We start from the raw sequence: 20,290 nt of genomic DNA on the forward strand, positions 1-20,290 counted from the left end.
AAATGTATATTGTGCTTTGAGTCAGCCTCCAAAAAACTCAGCCAGATTAAACTTTTTTATTTTCCAGAGAGACATGTTGTTGGTTCTGGCTGCATCTTCAGCTATGGTGGGAAAATTTATACAAGAAATCTAGATGCTGTTCATTTATTTTTCTTGTTATCTTCTATACTAGATAATTTCTAAAATTTCCAAAATCCTGAATTTTGTTAGGATTTTTCTGGGCTTGTTGTAGGACAAAGGTGAAAACTAGTGAGAAGCAAATGTGTTGTGATGTTCAGAGGTTTGTGTTTTTTTAAAGGCAGAAGGAGTTTTTTAGGTTTTTTTCATATTTTTTAAAAGAACATTGTAATATTTAAGAGCATCTGTTCAAAACAGAATATAATAGAAGATAAATAGAGGCTGTGGTGTGAGGAGCATTAAATGGGGGGTATTTGTGTTCTTTCTGTAGCTAGTTTTAAAAAGGAAGACAGAAGGTGATTAACCAGTTTCTGACCTTGAGTGATTTGAACCTCTCAAACCACTGTGTTCCTGCAGCCTGTTCTGGACAGGCAATGGTTTCTCAGTGCCTGCAGGGGATATTCACAAAAACAGCTCCCTGGAAAAAGCATTTCTAGCCTTAGGTCCCTCTGTAGTCCCTGAATGGCCTGATCAGAATTACCATGGGGCTTCTTCCTTGTTAGTGATTATCAGGGGAATGGAAGGAATTCAGGATCATGTCAGTGTTTGTGTACTCACTCCTGTTTTGGTGTAGGTGGGTATTTTTTCTTCCTGAAATCCCTCCCTCTTTGTTTGCTTGCCTTACTGAAAGCTGTTGGTAAGCAATGCCTATCAATACTGCTGGTAAGAAGCAAATAGCAGCAATGTTTGGCTGCTCCAAATGTAGTTGTGTAGTCATCTGTCTGCTGTCTGGCCCCTGGCATCTGAAAACACCTGAATTGTGTATTTTTGTGTCTTCAGCACAGCGTGTTTGTTTATCTGCTCTTTGATATGATCACTGCTCTTGTACATTGGTGGTCATCTCTGTACTCATAACTGTTCCTTACATTGCTTATAGGATCTTCCAGAGCCCATCAAAGTCAGAAAACCAAGCCTTTCTCATGTTCTTTACCACCATGATATTAATACAGACATTTCTTTTGAGTTAAGAACCACATGTCAAGGGAGACAGAACATAAGATCTTCCTTCTCTGGCTGAAAGATAGTGATCTACTTTAACAACTTCTTTATCTCTGTCTCATAACATTTAAAACTAACCATTTTTATTGAGAATGAGGAGGTTTTGGACAACACAGATATTGGGAATCAGCAAAAGAAGCTGACAGATGGAGATTCATAGGAGAATAACAGCACCTCTGAAGAGGAGGAGCAGGTGTTACAGCAGAGGGACTGTATTTGATACTCATCCTACTTTCTGCCATTTCATTCTGTCTGAGGAGAAAAATGCTGCTCTCATAATTAGTAATGGAGTATTTTTCAGGAAGTGGCACTAGAGTTTCTATTTTTAACGAAGGTTATATGTGTTCCTTCTTGCTTGTTTTTGCATGAGATCTTGTAAGTCTTGAGGTATGGTAAAGGTGACATCCTGTTGCATACTTCCAACTGAACTGACACTTGTTCATATTATTTCTGTTCTTGAATGGGCAATCTCTTCTAAGGTTCAGAAATGCCTTTTGGAAATACCTTAATTTTCTGGCACTTGCTGTATACAATTATTATGAAGCCTTTGGATATGCAGCACTTGTCAGCAGATCTAGTTCAGTGTCATCAGTATCCCTCTCCTTTAATGTTTGAAAGATCTATTTTTGAATGAGTGCAGGATCTGTAAAACTGTTGGCGTTGCGGGTAAGAGCATTCTAACTTTCAAGCTATTACATCCATGCTCTTTTAGTAGAGTTGTAGGAGATTGCCTCCTTGCTCCTGTAGGCAGTACTTCTTAGAAAAAAAAATAGAGCAGTTTCCTTGCTTTCCCAGACTTTTTGACCTTACCATTCTTTTCTAGAGGCAGTCAATAGTAGAACAGTTGTTCTCAAGCTTTGAAGAGGAATTTGTTCTTAATATGCATAGGGATACTCAAAGATCTTTGTATTGGAGTCTTGACTTGCTAAGTTAGTAAATTTTCTTTCTAGCATGTCATATAAACCTCAGTAAAACATAAACTTGAATTCATTATTGGTTTTTGACACTTAATGTTCCTTTTAGTTGCTGCTATTAGCCTGTGTGGAAATGAGGACATGATATCACAGCATTAATTGTCTCCTAATGTTAGTGTTGTCCTTTCCCATCATTTCTCTGAGACACTCCTGAACTTGCAGGCCAATCTCAAGCAAATCCAAAAGGGATTGCAAACACAGGACTAGAGAAGATCAAGCTTTGTTCCATTGCTTTGTACCAAGCAATAGTTCCTACCTGCTTCTGGCTATGCTTGTATCATGATAGTCAGTAGCAGTTTAAAAAGGAATTCCAGTATTCCACCTAGGTACTGGTTTGGGTCAGTGAAAAGTACTTGCAAACATGAAGTAGCACAAAGTGATACCAAAAAAGTTATAGTGAAATTCAGCATTAATATTTCTAATTTTGAGTGAAAAACAGGATAATTTTCTGTTCTTAGTGTTTTACTTTTGAACTCAGCTTTTAGTTTGGCAGTGTTTGCATAATGCCTTGGCTAATTTCTGCAGCTCTGAAGAAAACAATGATTTTAGCATGACTAGAATGTCTGTGCAAGATGGACATTTTAAGTCATTATCATTTTGGAAATTCTAGTTTTGCTCAGTGACAACTTTTTTTAACCTGCTTACCCTCTGTCATGGGAAAAAACAATGTAATTCTGTGGCTAGTTCACTTTGGTTTTGTGGAGAACACCTGAAATACTCCAAAAGTATTTTTAACAACAGTTTTAACAATTTTAAAACCTGTGGAGAGGCATTTGTAAAGTTGTGGAACTTCATTCTGTTAAAAGAATGGGGGCTGGAAACTTATATAAATATTGTACAGTAAATATAACAGTGTAAGTTTTATTTTTTCAGATGTCTTATTCACGATCACAAATATTTATTACTGAGAGTAGGATTATTCTTGTTTGATTACTAAGCAGTCACAATAAATAGCATTTTTTAGTCTGTGAATAATGCTTACTGATGCGAACACGCATCATTAGAATTAGGCATAGTACCCACTGGCTGATTTCCTAGGCAGGAAATTTTAATCATGGCTTTGAAGATGTGAAAATTATCTAATTTCCTGAATGGTCCATGCTGCAGTCCGGTTTTTCTGCTTACCCAGTAGCATTTTATTTTAAAGAATGGCAGTCAGCTGGTTTGCAATCCGGGGAGCAGCGCTCTGGGGGGGCTGCTGTGAGTGGGGTGGGAGGCGCGCCCCGCAGGGCCGAGTAACTGCCTGTTGTGTTCAGCCGCAGACAAGGACGACAGCTCGGAGGACATCTCGGTGCCCAGCAGCCCGCACGCCGAGGCGATCCAGCACAGCTCCGTCAGCACCTCCAACGGCGTCAGCTCCACCTCCAAGGCCGAGGCCGTGGCCACCTCGGTGCTGGCGCAGATGGCGGACCAGAGCACGGAGCCCGCGCTCTCCCAGATGGGGCTGGCGCCGCCCGCCCAGGCACAGCCCTCGGGAAGTTGATTAGAAACATCGGTTCCTTAGATACACACCTGTGACTTTAAAGGGAAACCAACAACAGACCAGTCTCCATCTAGGAGAAATTGTAGCTTCAAATTGTTGATTTTTAAAAATCCAGCTTAAATTTGGCTTTAACGATTGGCAGGTGGAGAAAAGACAGAACACCAGTTCTAGTCTCTTTGCAAAAGACTTTTTTTTTTTTTTTTAAGTATTAGTTTTACTAGTTATTTTTTGTGCTTAATGTGTAAAGTGTGTGTACAGTACGATGTGGTTTATTTCATTTTTAATTTGGTATTATTTTAACAAACATTGGGGTGAATTACTGAAGGTCATCCCCAAGACTGTGATAGGAATATTATGTGACATTTTTATACCAAAGTTCTGCATAGTCCCTATTGACTTTGTAAAGCTAGCAAGGTCATAAAGCACTAGGCAAGAGAAAGACAGTAACAGTAAATTTGCTTTTAGTCTTTTTGCCTTTTTGTTGTTTTGCACATTATGAGAGGAAGAACATTGGAAGAAAAACGTTTGGGTTTTTTATGTATAGCATTTTGGTTGGCTTTTAACTGTTGGGGTTTTTAATTTGTTTAATAGGGCCAGTACAGTATATGACATACAGTACTTATGCACATACCAATCCTAGATGAGGATCATTACTAAATAGATTTGATTTTTTTTTTTTTTAATTGATATCAGGTGGGTTTTTTCCCACTCCAACACTTGATTCTGGTAGGAGGAGAGCTTTAATTCTCCAGTCAGAATAGATATCTATAACCACCCCTTGTTGCAAGGCTGAAACCAGTAAGCATATTGTAAAATACAGGGTTATCAGATATGGAATACTTGGTATTCCAAAGTAGGTTGATATTTTGTGGATTTTTGAGTCGCAGACTAAGGAGTTTACTCATGGTTTTGAATGCCAGAAAAGCCTAAAATCCTTATTCAGACAACTCGACTTTTTTTTTTTTTTTGTCATTGTCTTGTATTTGCAAGCTAACTTGTACTTAATTCTTGTGTAAGCACTGTCATCTTTTAGTAGCAAAAATTTTGATACCTTTCTCGTGGAAAAAAAAATCAGTATCTACCGTATCTTGGAAACAATGTAATTATAATGTGGTGTGTGTGGTGTGTGTGTGAGAATGGTTCAGTAGTTAATGCCAGCAGTCTTTTGCTTGAATGTTTAAAGATGCCTTCAATGTGATGCTGGCTGATAGGTGATTGCAGTTTTAAAATGTTATTTACTGTGCGAACTTGGATAACTAACATTCCATGATGTAGTTTGTTTCTGATGAGATGATTGTAGGTACACTTTTTCTCATTATCCAATCATCTGTAGGATATTGAGTTTTTTAAATGTGCCATTATCTATTTTGATTCTGTACTCATGTTCAAAATACAGTACAATATTTTACAATAGATTAAGTTGTTTTAAAAAAAGTAGATGTGTGCTTTCAGGTCGGAAAACTTTGTATAATAGCAAAAACAGATGCATAGTAGCAACTGGCAGTAAAGCAGGATTCCATTATGTATATAACAAAGATTTAATGCATTTATAATGGGTTGTGTAGTTCATTTGCTTTTCCTTCTCCACACTATACCATGCGTTTTTAAGTGTCAGTGCCATCAAATTTCTATTTGGTTCAGTTTTAAATCTAAAAATGTAACTGATCCACAGGAAAATATAATTTCTGCAATATATATACAACCATACTGTAATGAAAACTGGACAAAGAAGTATCTAAGTCATATATGTATCATTGCAGGGCTTTAAGCATGAAAATATTAGGGATTCTAAATATTTTGTATTTTAAAACTAAGAAAGTTGTGTTGATAACCTCATGTGTTTAAAAGTCTTACTTTCCCAATTTCAAGATAAAAAGCTGTAATAGTTACTGAACGTTTTCAGGATGGTTAAATACAATGGACCTCTGGTGAGAAAGAAACGAATTGCAAAGGCACAAAATACAAATTCTGCAAGAAAGCTCTACAGTCACTTTTCATTGTAGTTTTGGTGGGCTAGATGCTGCCTCATTGATTATACTATAATTTGCTCTCCTAAACACAAAGGCTTTTAAATCATATAAGTGGAGTTTTTTTATAACAAAACTGTTGCGCTTGTAAAATAAGTCTACATATGTGTATAGGAGATGTGTAAACAGTTAATTTAACAGTGGGGCTGGAAAAAGAACCATTAAAATCTGTGTTCAGCAAATAGAGAAAAGGTATTAGCCGTACTACCATGGATTCCGTTTTGAGACGTTGTCACACTACTTCTGTACTTAGCATTCTGGGTCTTTACATTTGACATGTTTCACAAACTGTACTGTTTTCTTTTATGTGCAGTTTGCATGAGTAAATCATCAAAGAGAATAAAATCTATCTTTAAGTTATGTTCCTATTTTAATGAAATTATAATTGTTCTAAAAGGCAGCACTGTCTTCAGACTTATTTCTTCATCCTTGCAATTATCAGCTTTTTTCTGGAAGTCATTACTGTAAAGTCAAAGTAATGTTATGTAAACGAGAACACGTATGTTTCTTGAGAAAATAAGTCAAATACCATTGCTTTGCAGCTGAGCTCCAGCAGCTCCTGAGGAACAAGCATTGTATCATTAGTTCCAGGACCCCAAGGTAATCCACAGATAAATGAGTTCATAAACATAGCTTGGTGATCCCAGATGTTGCTGAGCCATTCCTCATTGCCCTGAGTTCCACAGCAAAAGCACAATATGTAATCAGAATTTCCACCTAACTTCCAGTCATTTTAATCTTATTTCAGTATACATGAAGCCAGAAATAACAGCTGTAATCAAATGAATGGCTCACAGTTGTGTTGTCAGAGGTTCAGAAAAAATCATGCCCTCATGCCTGATGTTTAGAATAGTAAAAATCGTTTGGGCTTATTTATGGATGTTGGAAACACACGTGGAATGGCACATTCTGTTATCATTTGGAAAGCTCCCCAATACAGAGGTTTTGGAAGAAACAAAAGGGTAAAATTGCTGTGTGTCTGCATTTGTTCCATGTATGGACCAAACAAAGTGAAGCTGCACACAACCCAATATGAGAAAAATGTGTGAGGCCTCCCTTGCTTCATTCTGTTCTTTTTCTGACTGAGTTGTGCTTGTGACTCCAAGGGAACAAAAGGCTGTATACCAGGATACTTGGGATAAGGGTGTGAGGGGTGGAGAGCAAACACACTTCCTAATGTCTGTCTTGTAATAAGACTCAGGTTTATTTCTTAACTAGTCAGTCTAAGTAAGGGTTTTTTCCTGTTTATAATGGTAAGAGAGGCTGGGCAAAGGAAGATACTGCACTGAGAGAAGGAGATGACAGAAGTGTGGGATGATCGGTGCTTTTAGCTACCTGAATTGCAGGAGTAATTTGCTTAGAGACAGACACAAACATTTTAATTGGTCATCATAAATGATAATGAGGAGAAAGCATAGTGAAATTAAGTGCATCCTAATAAAGGAAGGTATGTTAAATTGTACTGAAGGAAACTTGAGCAGTGCTTCTTGACATGATTAATACACTCATGACAATGTGTCTAATGAAGGCTGTTTGCATTTATATGCTGCCTGTTGCTTCTCTCAGTAGAGACATAATTGGAACTGTGCTCATTTACTGCAGAACAGTCAGTGTAAGATTGGCTTGCAGTAGGCTTTGCATTTGTTTTCAACCATTGTATTAAAAGTAACACAGGTATGATTTATTTAACTGTGTCGTGTAACACTGTGTAGGGTTGGTTTGGACAATTTTATTATGAAATTTTCAAATTGGTACTTCTTTTAATTTTAGGGTTTAATGTGACTTTTTTTTTCCTCCCTTCCTTTATGGAAGGTGGGATCATGACCTTTCTTTTTCTTTACTTTGTTCCTCTTCAAAATATTTTTCTTTGTGTGATGAGCCCTAGAAAGCACTTATATATTCAGTGTGGAATTCTTTTTTTTTTTCATATTGCTTTCTTCTTGGACATGTTGACCCCTACAGTAAACTTCCATTTCTAGAAGTTATAAGTCAGAAAAGGAATTTCTACACAATCTGTACCTTGTCTTTAGCTAAAATAGATAGGAGAAGTTTATGTTATCTTGATATTTACATCTTCCTAAACTAAGATACATTGTAAGGTATGGATTTGGGTGTGGAAGGACTTCTGAGTGTCACAAAATATTTCATTACAGATGCTGTGCACTACTAATGAGTGCAGGTTTGTATGCTGATGGCTTCATAACTCTGCAAATTGCAACCCTTTCCAAAAAAAGGAGTTTTTAACTTTCTAAGTGTGAGGTGAGTTATCATCTATTAACATGGCTGTCAGTAGAACAAGAAGATGCATAAACTTGATCCAGTTTCTGTAATTACTGTATTTTAACCCTTGCTCAAAATCTTTTTCCCTCCTCTATTACCATTTTCCATAATTATGTGTATTGTTATAAGCACTTTATCCTACTCATTTTTGGGGGGAAGAGGAGGAACAGGAGGTTTTTAGATAAACTGCCTGTAACTTAATCAGGGATGAACTGTTAATCAGAAAAGTGTTGTAAAATTATTATGCAAGGACCATTATTGTTTTTAATCCATAGGTAAAGAAATAGTAGCATAAGCTGCATAGACTGACTAGAAGTGATAACAAGCATAGAAGGTGCAGAAGAGCTTGAAGCAAAGAAAAGGAGTCATGCTTGTAGGAATTCTTTGTTTTCATACCAGGAGCAGGAACAGAGCAGGGCAGAGAGTGGGCAGTATCTGCAGCCACCCAGGGCAGCAGGGCCTGGTGATAACTCAGTTTGCAATTAAGGAGCTTGAAGGAGAGTCCTCTGGCTTAGGGAGGAGTGTCAGTGCTGGGCTGATACGAGCTTCAGGGATGAGGGCACTGCCAGGGAGAGCTTTCAGAGAACAGGATTGCAGGTGGCCATGCTTTCCTCCTCTCACTCTTGCCTGTGGCTATCCCAATGCATCAGAGTACAAACAGGAGCTATTACAATTCCATTTCCCACCATCTGTGCCCCGGTGGATGGAATGTGCTGGAAGCTGGTCTGATGGCTGTGTTCAGCTACCTAAAAGATGAAAGTTAAGGTCTATTTTTTTCCTGCTGCCTAAAATGTTGCTCTCATTTTGCTGCAAGCTAGTGCTGGCATGGTCCATGAATAGTATTTCCCTCCCTTTAGCTGAATCACTTGTTCTAGATCATTATGGGATGCAAAAATACTGCCTCTGAGAAACAACTGGGCTGCATTTTATTAACTGAATGATTTCAAAAAGCCTACTCATTTGCTTATGTTTAAAAAGAAAATGGGAAAATATATCTGTCCTACATGTGGGATTCTAATCAGGAGAAAAAGGAGATGAGCAGGGAGAGAAGGAGCCCTCTGCCTTACAGCAAACAAAATAAACTGCCCTGAATAAACTGAGAAAATGGAACTGAGGGAGAAAATGTCTTCACCAAGAAGGTGCTGCATTTCACTGCTCAATTACAGCAGCCCTTTCCTCTGACACAAAGATGTATTCTGTGAAGATCTGTGTCTTCCAGATGTTTACAGTGATGTTGGAAATGTTTTGACCTCACGTGAGGTAAGTAGTAAAAATATCCTGTTATTCATAATGCTGTGCTGAGAAAGATGCTCTTAAAGGTGATATAATGTATAGTACAGTCATTCTGGCTGCCTGCAAAATGCCAAGAGGCTTTATAATCAGACTGGCTATGATTTGAAAACAAGCAAAAGGCTAATATTTCAGTTTTCTTACTTTCTGTCCTTTTTCTCAGCAGAGTTGCTGCAGAGGGCTAATGATTTTTGCTGGAAAAAAAAAAAAAAAGCATATAATCCTTGTAAATACCGAGGAAATGCTGTATATTTCACTGAATGACATTTTGAGCACTTACCCATTTTTTGACTATTTAATACCCTTAAGCTATTAAGTTTACAATTTATGACTTGAATAAATGTATGAATATATAAAACATTTCTTTATCCTGTATCTAACGATTTACTTTTAGAGTCCTGATTTCTCTTCTCTAGATTATGCAGCACTCTTGAATGCTGTGTGGGAAGGTTGCTGGCCACAGAGCCTTGAGCTCTGTTCCAGTCACAACCAGAATGCTGTTTCTGATTTGACAGCAGGGGTTGTATTTGTCACTGTGGCACAGCATTTGCTTCTTGGAATGGAAGCAATTATATTTTAAGTAGCAGTTTATTACAGAAATTATGTACTTTTCCTTGTTACAAAGATCTGTCAAGAAAGAAACTCATGATCTTTACCTGCTCTTGTAATTTCATGTCTAGTTTATGTTTTGTTGTTGCTACAATTGGATAAGGGCACACACCCCTCCTTCATGGAACTGTACTTTATAATGTGTCAGGCACTTAGGCATGTTCTGGAGGTGCATAAATCCCGCAGGTTTTGTCTATTGAAGAAAATGTCACCCCTTTGTCAGAGTTGTTACAAACTTCCACAGATTAAAAATTTTCAGTTTAACTTGTCTACTGATTTATTCTAGTCCAGTTTTTGTTGCTAGAGAAAAGTACTAAGATAAATTTAAATTTAAAAAAAAGTGCAGGTATATAATTACTAAAACAACATGAAGTTGTTTAAAGTATTGTAGCACACAATTTCATAAAGTATTTGACTTCAAGCAGCTTTTCTACATTAACAACTTGAAAGAAGCTAGTGCTTGTTTTATGAAGAGGTGAGGATTAATTTTATCTTATTGAAGTAAAGTTCCTTCTATAATGACTCTTTTCCAAGCAGGTATGAGAGCAGGATCTGATTTAGCCACTGTTATGACCATCAATGCTTCTGTCAGTAAGCATAATTTACTCAAAGAAAATTTGAGCAGTGCACAAACTTGCTGTGCATCACCATGTACAGTCTCCTTACTCCTGCTGCACAGTAAAGGAATCACTCCTGCTTGGTTTAATCTGGCACAGAGGTTTACAGATGCCAAACAATATTATGTTAAACAATGCCACCTACGTGTCACCCCAGGCTGTACCCAGCAGAGCTTCTTTGCACCTCTGGGTATGATACGTTGTACCCTGCAGAGATTAAAAACTTACATAATCACAGCTTGTACAAACTGCAACTAAAATGAAACACAGAAAAATATAATATTAGTAAGTGAATATTATTAAATTATTATTTCATAATAAGAAAATTGTAACAGCTCTCTTCCTGAATGGAAACTCGTTTTTATACTGCAATCTGTTTTAAGAATTTATCCAAAAATAACACAGGAAATGCTGTATATAGTTACTGGAGCAAGGCATTTCTGGCAGATTTCCATGGCATGCTCAAAGTCTGTGACCTGGCCTACATTTGTCTTTCATTTAAAGTGTGGAAGAGATTTTTGGTAAGTGCTGACAACAGCTCAAATCCCTACCTACTGAGCAGAGGGTAAGCTATAGTTAAATAAATGGGATTTATTAATCTGCAAATGAACTATCTTCTGTTAGTAATCTTTTGCTTATACAAGACAATGGATAATGAATTATTAACTGAATGAAGTAATTCAATTTTGCACTGTTTCCTGCTTTGTGTAACGATCCCAAATCCATGAGTTTCTAATTTCTCAGGAGTAAAATGCCATCTAGTGGTAACTACTGGATATTTTGAGCAAATACTTTTTTTTATATTGACATCAAGTTATCACATTCTTTTCCTTGGTATTCTACACTGTACAGCACATTAAGGTTTTGAGAAAATGTGAAGAGTTCGAGGGAAGTGGCAGGGGCACCACACTGCCCAGCAACCTGGGAGCTCTTTTTCTGCCTCTGCAGCTGGACTAAGACAGGTCAGGGAGGTTTCTCCTGCCAAGGGCTGGATAAAGTTTCATACCTAGTTAGTACCACACATTACTTTTACTTTATACTAAAATACAATTTGGCCATCGCTTTATGAAAAGAGCTGAAATCCACCTCTGCTTCCTTGGCTGCTCATTTGTCTTTCCTGCTAGGAGGCTTTTCCCTCTGGATTGTCATTTCCAAGGAGCTCAGGGAATCCAAGAGCTTTTGCTCTTCTAGTGAAGTACTAGGGAATGGTATAAGCTTCTCTATGATATAGTTCGCCTACTTGACTCCTCAGAGTAGAATATAAACTCTAAAAAAATTTAGTAAAGCTAAAATTTGGCTTCTAGAATGGACTCCTGAAAAAGCAACTGCCGTAAACTGGTTTCTAAAGTTAAATAACAAATGTTATCTGTACAGCAAAATAAATAATAAAAATAAAACCTAATGGTTCTATTTAAATATTTTCATAAATGTAAATGGGGCATAGGAGCCTGCATGTGATATGAGCCCAGTGATGGAGATAGTCTGACTTTATACATGGAGCCAACCCAAGAGACTCTGCAGTGTTTCATCTTTCCATGGGTTTGCCCTTCATTGAGATAGGGGTTGAGTTGTTTATGGATCTGTTTTCTCCATGCATTGTTTGAATTCCTGCATCTGCTGGTCCATGTTGCCCTATTCCATTGCACAGTTGCCAGGGCTGTAATCAGACTGAGGGTTCCTGAGATGTGTTCTGCAGGCTGGTGCAGAAATCTCATCTGTCCCACTGACGTCACTGTGGAAATCTCTGAGGACAGCACGATATCAGTTTGGTGCTGGGGAGGAGTTTGTGGATGGGTAAAGAAATCCTTAACCTTGACTCTTGTTTTGTCATTTGTATTTGAAGTATTTGTCTTGTATTTGAAGTAAACTGCAGCAGACTAAAGTGTCTGATTAACAAGGGCACTCACAGCACAGGTCATTGAAAGGGTTATCTGAGAGTCTGGGCTGCTCTGTGGTCACTGTGGTGCAGCACTCGTGCACTCATCTGTCCCTCCTGAGTGCTGCTGGTTATTTTCCTAGGCACTGGCATTGGCCAACAGCCAGTGCAGCTGCAGAGAAAGAGGAGGGAGCAGAAACAGGACTAGAGCAGCGCTGATTTAGTGGGAATAAATTGTCATGGAAGCACGTTTAGGTAGGCAGAACAAGAAGGGCTTGGGGAGCACTGGCAAATGCAGTCTGAAAAACACCAAGAAATCTGTCTCGTTTGTGCTTGCTAAAAATAGATGAGGAAATCCCTAGATCTGGGACAATTTCTTAAAGCCAGAATAGTGGCATTCTCTGAGAAACAACTGCAGTCTTGCAGCTGTTGCAGCTGCATCTGCCCTTCACTCTCAAGTTTTCAGAGCAGCAGGATGCTTTGAGGAGGTTGTGATTCTCCACAGTCAGAAGGAAGGCATTCTGTTGTGAACACACTAAAGAAATCTTTAGAGCAAGTAGCAATCAAACCTTGAAACAAAGGAGAAAGAATAGAGAAAACAACTGCTCAGTAACAATCCACCTGAACTTTGTGTCTGTTTTTGAAGCTGTTTAGCTCCATACAAAAACAAGCCTACAGTGATTTTCATTCCTTCAAAGAACTGGGCAGAATGCAGGCAGTTACTTCCAGTGTTTTAGTGGGGTTTTTTTATATGGCTAATGGTTATATGCTGTAAGGAGAAAGTATTTTAATGTTGTATAACATTATAATCTGGATTATTGCTTTTGATTTGAGCAGTCAGACAATTAACTAATAGGATTTTTGTGGTCCTTGTTACCCTAGAACAGTTTAAGACCCATTTGTCGTGAAAATGCATCCATGTGGGAGCAGAAAGGAGAGCAGTTTTCCCGTGGGGGGCCCAAGAAGCTGTTTTCTGACAACAAGCAGCAAAGTGGCAGCTGAAACATTGCTGCAATGCCCACAGAAATGGTGCCTGGGTCCCTCTGCTCCTGCACAGGCTCTGCCAAAGAGCTTTGCTTGGTTGTGGCTTTTCAAAATGTATTTTCTTGACTTATTGGCCTTTAAGGAAAAAGGAAAAAACAAACCCAACCCTCTTTGGAAGGTGCTTCCTTTATCAGTGGCTTGTTGGTGCAGATAAACTCTGAATTCTGAAGTCATTGTGTTTGCATGGAAAGCATTGGTATCATATCTCTGTGTGGAAAACTCCTAGAAACTGAGTATTGGAAGGACTCAACCAGGAATTTGTTTCCTGTATATGTGCTTGATTAAGGATTGCATGATTTTGCAATTCAATACATCAGGTTGAATTCCAGGTCTGAGCTTGGTGTGTGATGTGCAAGTCAGGTTGCAAGATCAATTATCTCTGATTTTGTTTAAAATAAAAGTTGTATTTGCAGAGGTGAAAAGTTGCCAAGTCTTAGTAGTACTCTAATTTAGTTTTGATTTGCTAAGGGGCTTTCTGCATGTCTTGGCTTAAAATAAGAAAAATGTGCACCACCAAGAGGTGTAATTATTTTATTATTAAAGAAAGGGGAAATAATGTTGTTTTCTCCTGCCTTCTTCCTTTCCTCCTCCCCCAGAAAAAAGTGACATTAAGTACAGAAAAGAGAAAATTCTCTCTGTGTGGGTGACACAGTAAATAACATATTTTGGCAGAGTTAAGGGCTCAGAAGGAATCAGGTAATTCTCTCATAAGGAATCTTACTGTTGTAAACTTACAGTTCACTAAAACTATTGTGAAACTGTCAGATAAATTACTGCATAGTGAAAAATCTCAAATCCTAATTAAATCCCACTATTACTTCCAGGACTGGTTTATCTCCTCTCCAGGAATACTTGATTTGAACAGCTTGTTTAACAGGAAGAGCTATTGATCCCTTCAATAACACTTTAGAATCATTAAGAGGAAAACTTTAATCTCCTTCAGCTCTTTGAAGTTGCTTTGGTTAATGTCATCTCTCTGTGATGCTGAAGAGCTAATGATGTTCTTGAAAGATATTTCCAGCATTATTCTCTCTTGCCTTTTGTGCCCTGCTGCCATTACCTGGCTGCTCACAGAGTCAGCTGTGCAGCAAAGCAGGAAGGTACCAGCAGTGCATGTGCTTGCCTGCTCAGTTTGGAAGGTTTTATATTCTCCTTCAAGAGTCTTCCTGGTGGAAGCAAACAGATGTGTCAGAGATTTTTTTGGACTTCAAATTAGTTATCCTGTGCTTCTGCTATCTCAACATTTTGAGGCTTGGACATAGAAGTATCTTCAAGTCATTAAATTTCATTCTGCAAAAGCCCTTGATAATGTGATTGCATATGTCTAAAGAGCAGGAAATTCTCACTGTTTCTAGACTTCATTTCTTATTTATTTTTCTAAACTATTACATAAACCTCAAATCTGATACAGTTTGCCTTACCAGGGTCCACACACCCTTGTTCATGTAAAGTGCATTACTGAGCCTTAAAATACCTTTAAGTGTTTAATGTCATCTGAATAATGGACATTATCTCAAAGAACCCTAGATATTCTAGAAGGTGCAACTCTATCTGAGAAGCTAGTTGCAAGGGATAGCTCATACCCTCACTAAAACATTATTTTTAATTGGCTTCAGTAACACATACATTGGCTTCTCTAGCAATGTAGAAATTACTTTGAGTGACTGATACTAGAAAATCAAATAATTGCACCAAGAGTGTTTTGGTTGTATACAGCACTTCAGAATTACTGAATTGTCATGAGAAGGTTCAATTTCTTTAGAAGTCCTCAGATCCATCCAGGGGATCTAGAAGTGGGTCCAGTAGTTCTAGAAGCCTCAACTGATTGCATGCAGAGCCAGTGGCAGTTCTGTGGCACAGTTATGGCTTCATGTAGGAGACCATCACTCAGGGTTAAAGACATTTTGAAAGATGGGATGAGAAATATCCTGCAGAGTTTAATATATTTTGATGGCTAGCCTGTTCTTAGTTTTTAGTGTTTCTGCATGAAATTATAGTCGTAACAGTTTATTCCTAAGACTCTTTTGCCAGTGGCTTGCCTTCTGTTTTTTAACTTGCAATTAACATGTTTTTTTCCAAATATATACAAGCACTACATCAACTGATGCTTATTATGAATTTCTAAGCATGGTATAAAAACAGAATATTATGAAAGTTAAATAGAAGGTATAAGCTGCATTTTATAGCCAGTATAAACACACTTGGGTGTTTTTATAGCCATCAGTATTATCTCCTTTGACACTTGAGGCTTGTCCCTGGGAGACAGAAAGCAGAAACTTCCTGGAATTTCTTTAATTAGTCTGTTCATTTCACTTAATAAAACGAGAAATCAAAACCACATTGTGTTTCTTACACAGGACTCTTAGAAAATGTAACTTAGAGTATGTGGCTCTTATATCTGAGCAAAAGTGCAAGAAATTTTGAGATTTCCTAGTATTTTTGTTACTAGCTTATTTCACATTAGAAATCTGTGCTTATGGGATATGCCAGTAAGTGTGCACATGGGCATTAAGAAAGCTCATTAAAAGTCTGGTGTTAAAGTGCATTCAGAGAAGCTGCAAATTAAAAAAAAAAAAAAAAAAAAAAAAAAAAAAAAAAAAAAAAAAAGCCCTTTTGCAATGATACAATTATAAATACTTTGATACTGTAAGCTCTAAACATCACCTGGAACCTGCTTCCAGGGAAACGCTATGGATGTCAGTATCAAAGTTTAAGATCATATGATTTTGCCAATACACAGGTAGCATCAACTATATCCTATGCACAGTACCTGTTTATGATGTAATTCTCATCACATTTATGCACATCTTGGAAATCCAATTAAGCCCAGTCATGATGTAAAATTCCTTAAGAATTCTTTCATGAAGGACTTTGTTCAGGAAACACAGGCAAGAGGGAACTTTTTTCCTTTGATGCAGTTCCATTCAAAAATGGCATAACTTTTCATAACATCAGTCTAAACACAGCACATTCTTTAGATTTCAAGTAAACAGCATTAGTTTAGCTTTAAAATTAGGATTGTGCTCATGTGCTCTTCCCATTAGATCTTATGGCATTCACTTCTACTGTAACCAGGAAAAAATCCAACTTTAAATGTTGTCACTGTCACCTATTTCTGTCAAACATTTTTTTCATGACCCAGAGAGCCAAAAGCAGTTGTGTTAAGCCCATTTTTCATTTCACTGATGTACACTATGCACTGTGTACCAAACTGCTCTAAGCTGTTGTGAGACATAGTGCAAGTCCTGTGGATCAGGATAGAATGCCAAATGTGATTTTGTCTGATTTGCAAAGGTTGTTCATAGCTGCTGAAGTTGATGCAGGATTCTCTCTCTCTCTGTGCCTGCACAGTGTTTGGTAATATTTGGCTTAAATGACTTTGCCATTAATAATGAACAGCAGCATCCAAAAGACAGGCTCAAATGGCAGTTCTTTCTTCAAAGGGAGAAAGATTGTCCAAAATGCTGGTAATGTGCAATGGCTGTTCTGGGTTTGGTAATAGGCTTGATGTTACATTCAAATAGCTGTCATCTATATAAATATTAATTGTAACCAGCAAGCTGGCTGGTCAGCCTTCAAACTTTTTATTGATGACTTTTAAATTAGCTAAAATAATTGAATTTATCTTACTGAAGAAGAGGTAGAAATCTGCCTTGCTGTTTTCCAGGAAGTAAATGTTCCATTGCAAATACTGTGAATACTGAATACAAACCTGCTTGGTAAGGCAGCCCTTGGTCATTTCCCTGCCTGCCCCACAAACTTCCAGCAATTACACATTACAAGCTAAATTAAATTCTGCACATGACAAGGCTTCTACAAATGCTGTTTTCCTGCTGTCAAGGGATCTGTAGCAGGAAGACACTAACTGTGATGCTACCCCTATTCATCAGGTAACATCTCACCATGTCTTCACTTTTACTGCTTCCCATTAATACAGGACAGCTTTAATTTATGGTGGGTTGGGGTTTATTTCCTTCACACAACATTATATTTACTAGCTGGGAACCTGTTTTTACAGTTATGTATAAATCTTTAAAAATGTCAGTGATTAATTTTAAAATCTCATTTATCACTATATGATTAGTGAATTAGTTAAGGTTTGAAGAATAAATGTCAAGTAATTAGAAGAAATTTTGTACCAGACTCTCAGACAAGGTGATGGATCACAGAAAAGCCACTGGAAAATGGGCCACTGGTCCCAGGGTGCTCAGCACCCATAGCAAGACAGAAAAAGGAGAAGAGACAAAAATAAAAAAATCCCTAAACATTAGAAACCAACCCCAAACCCCAGTGATGATATTTTACATTAATAATGAAACTGTAGTAACAGACTGCAGTTTCTAAAGAACTTTGAGGTTTGAAAGATGAGGCAAGAAACCTCTGAAGGACAATGAGAAGGCCAGAAAATAGCATGTTACACATGTATTTCTCTTCTGGAGCCTTTATCCTTGAGGTACACTTGGTAAATACACCTACAAATATTTTTGACACCTACCAGGTGTCAAATACAATAGCACCTTTGCTACATAATGTGATGCTAACAAGCCAGTTTTGCAAGGGAGGGCTTTTCCAGGGCTAAAGCTCCACGGGAACAAAACACCAAGCTCGTCCTTGCTGCCACTTAACCCAAGGTCGTGCACAGAGAGGTTCTCTTTTGTTGTCTCCCCTGCGAGAGAGCAAACCTAGGGCTGGGCTCTCTCGAAGGAGCAGGGCAGGTGGGAGCTGTGTGCCGGCTGCTCCCCAGCGTCCGCGCTTCCTCCTTGGTCCCTGTGCACGGCCACGGGGACCTCCAGCTCCTTCCTAATGAGATTCCCAGAGTTGTAGTTAAATCATTGTTACGGTTTGTGCATAAGATGTGCTGGCTTGATAAGGCATTATGTAATTTTAAGATAATGGTGTTATTAAAGAGAAATCTCCATGAGGATTTCAGGTCTATTCAAAAGCAGGATGTGGTGGCAGGGACCTTTGCCTGGTGAATTTCGGGCTGATGTTTCTTTCTGCTTGGCACGTTTGATTTGTTCCCGCTGTGCTGGGGCTGTCAGGCCGTGCGAGGCCAGAGCTGCCGTGGGTAGGATGGCACAGATGTGTGCGGGCACACTCCGTGCCAGCACCCCCGAGGGCTCTGGGTATGAGCCTGATGGACAAGTCTTTCCAAAAGCTGCTGCTGTTCCCTGAGCGCTGCTGGAGCCGGGGCCAAAACACCCTCCTAAGCCAAGCAAAGGATCTAATGAGAAATTATCATTGAGCTCTGTTTTCAGAACTCTGATCAGCTCCTGTTCCAGGCACAGTAAAACGCAGTAACTAACTGTGAAATGACAGCACGCTTCCCTAGGCTTTAGCAATAACTGCACTTACAGCAAAGGCATTATTAGACAATTGAAATGGCTAATCAAATCACTCAGGCTGATCTTAACTGTAGTATTGATACTGCCTATTACGAAAAATAGTGTTACACTCTGAACAGGAAAGCGTTTTTAACGCAAACATGCAGTTGAATAGTTAGCAAAAAAAGGTTTGGGAGTAGTGGAAGAGTAAAAGCTGGCCATTTAATTGAAGGAAGTTGGAATGAAAGCTTGGGATTTAATTCCAGGAAACATAAGGGGAAAAAAATCTGAAGATCCAACTTATTTCCAAAAAGCCAAGGAAAACACTCCATGCACTCAAAGGTCAAATCATGTAAGCAGAACAGCAAAGATTTTTTGCATTGCTTTTTTCTAAACCAGTTTTCATCTATTTTTAACCTTCTTTTAGCCCTGCAATTAAAATATTATTTCTTGCTCGGTAAATGTTTGCACTTTATACTGCAAAATGAAAATGTTTTTTAAAATCAGGTCCATCACACTAGAATTTATTTGGGAAGGAATAAAAAGATGGAAACAATCACTCACATTTATTTTTTAAACTTTGCACACTAAGTGAAGTATATAAACATAAAAAACCTATGTTTGACATATATAACAGGCATAACAAATGCCATGGTTTTGTCTTGAAGGGTATTCAGATATATTGAAAACTCCCCGCGATGTTTTCCTCTGGCTCTTTACAACAAAGATTAGGCAGAATTCTGAGCATGAAAACCTGAGTGCAGCCAACTGCATAAACCACCTGTTTCTCAGACAGACATTCATGCTTTAGCTGCCTCGTGGAAGGAAAGGTGTTTTATTCGCTTGCTGACCCTGAGCTGCATTCACAGAACGCAAATCATTAATTGCAGCCTATGCAGATGCTGTTCTTCCTTCAGGCTCTTCCTGCCAAAAGCCCTGTCTCGCGGGCAGCCTTCCCGGTGCGGAGCGCCCCAGGAGAAGGGGCAGGCTCCGTGCGCTCCGGTGCGCAGCGCGCTGCCCGGGCTGCGGCCGAGCGGCGGGAGCGGCTGGACCCGGGGCGGCGCGGAGGGCCGGGCACGCACCGGCCGGGCACGCATCACCCGGGCACGCACCGGCCGGGCACACATCACCGGGGCACACATCACCCGGGCACGCACCGGCCGGGCACACACCGGCCGGGCACACATCGCCCTGCCCCGCAGCTCCGTCTGAGCGCCGGCTCGCAGAACAACAACACCTGCGCAAGCCGCTTACACCTGAGCGGGGCTCCCTTTCCAATTCAGCGCTGAAATTTACAGTCCTGCACAGCGAGAAACGATGACAGCTGCGCTGGTTGAAATTTCTCGCAGAAAATATTTTGAGGGGAACTCGGTGTGTTTGGTCTACTCATGCTTGCTGGCATAGAAGTGGAAATTTTTGAAGAGTCATGCTTTTCTCAGGACCGCTGGCTCTTCTGCCGGACCGGGCAGGCGCAGCCCTGTCACGGCCGAGGAGGCACCGGTGCTTTCCACAGGCATCTCCTCAGAGCAGCAGCGGCCCCGGGACGGCGCCAGGGGTGGCCGAGGGCCGCTCCGGGGCTGCGGGCGGGAA

The 20,290-nt window shown here is 39.2% G+C and overlaps 1 protein-coding gene across 4 annotated transcripts in view; it reads left to right on the forward strand.

Moving 5' to 3' along the window:
* The window catches only part of ATF2 (activating transcription factor 2), a 43,781-nt gene extending 37,721 nt beyond the window's left edge, over window positions 1-6,060 (forward strand). For all 4 annotated transcript variants that reach the window (XM_079310356.1, XM_079310358.1, XM_079310357.1 and 1 more), the window contains one exon: window positions 3,407-6,060. In XM_079310356.1, coding sequence (XP_079166482.1) covers window positions 3,407-3,633 — 227 coding nt within the window. In that variant the 3' untranslated portion in view covers window positions 3,634-6,060. The remainder of the gene's footprint in view (window positions 1-3,406) is intronic.
* Window positions 6,061-20,290: the final 14,230 nt, after the last annotated feature.

Source organism: Erithacus rubecula, assembly GCF_903797595.1.
Source record: "Erithacus rubecula genome assembly, chromosome: 8".
NCBI lineage: Eukaryota > Metazoa > Chordata > Aves > Passeriformes > Muscicapidae > Erithacus > Erithacus rubecula.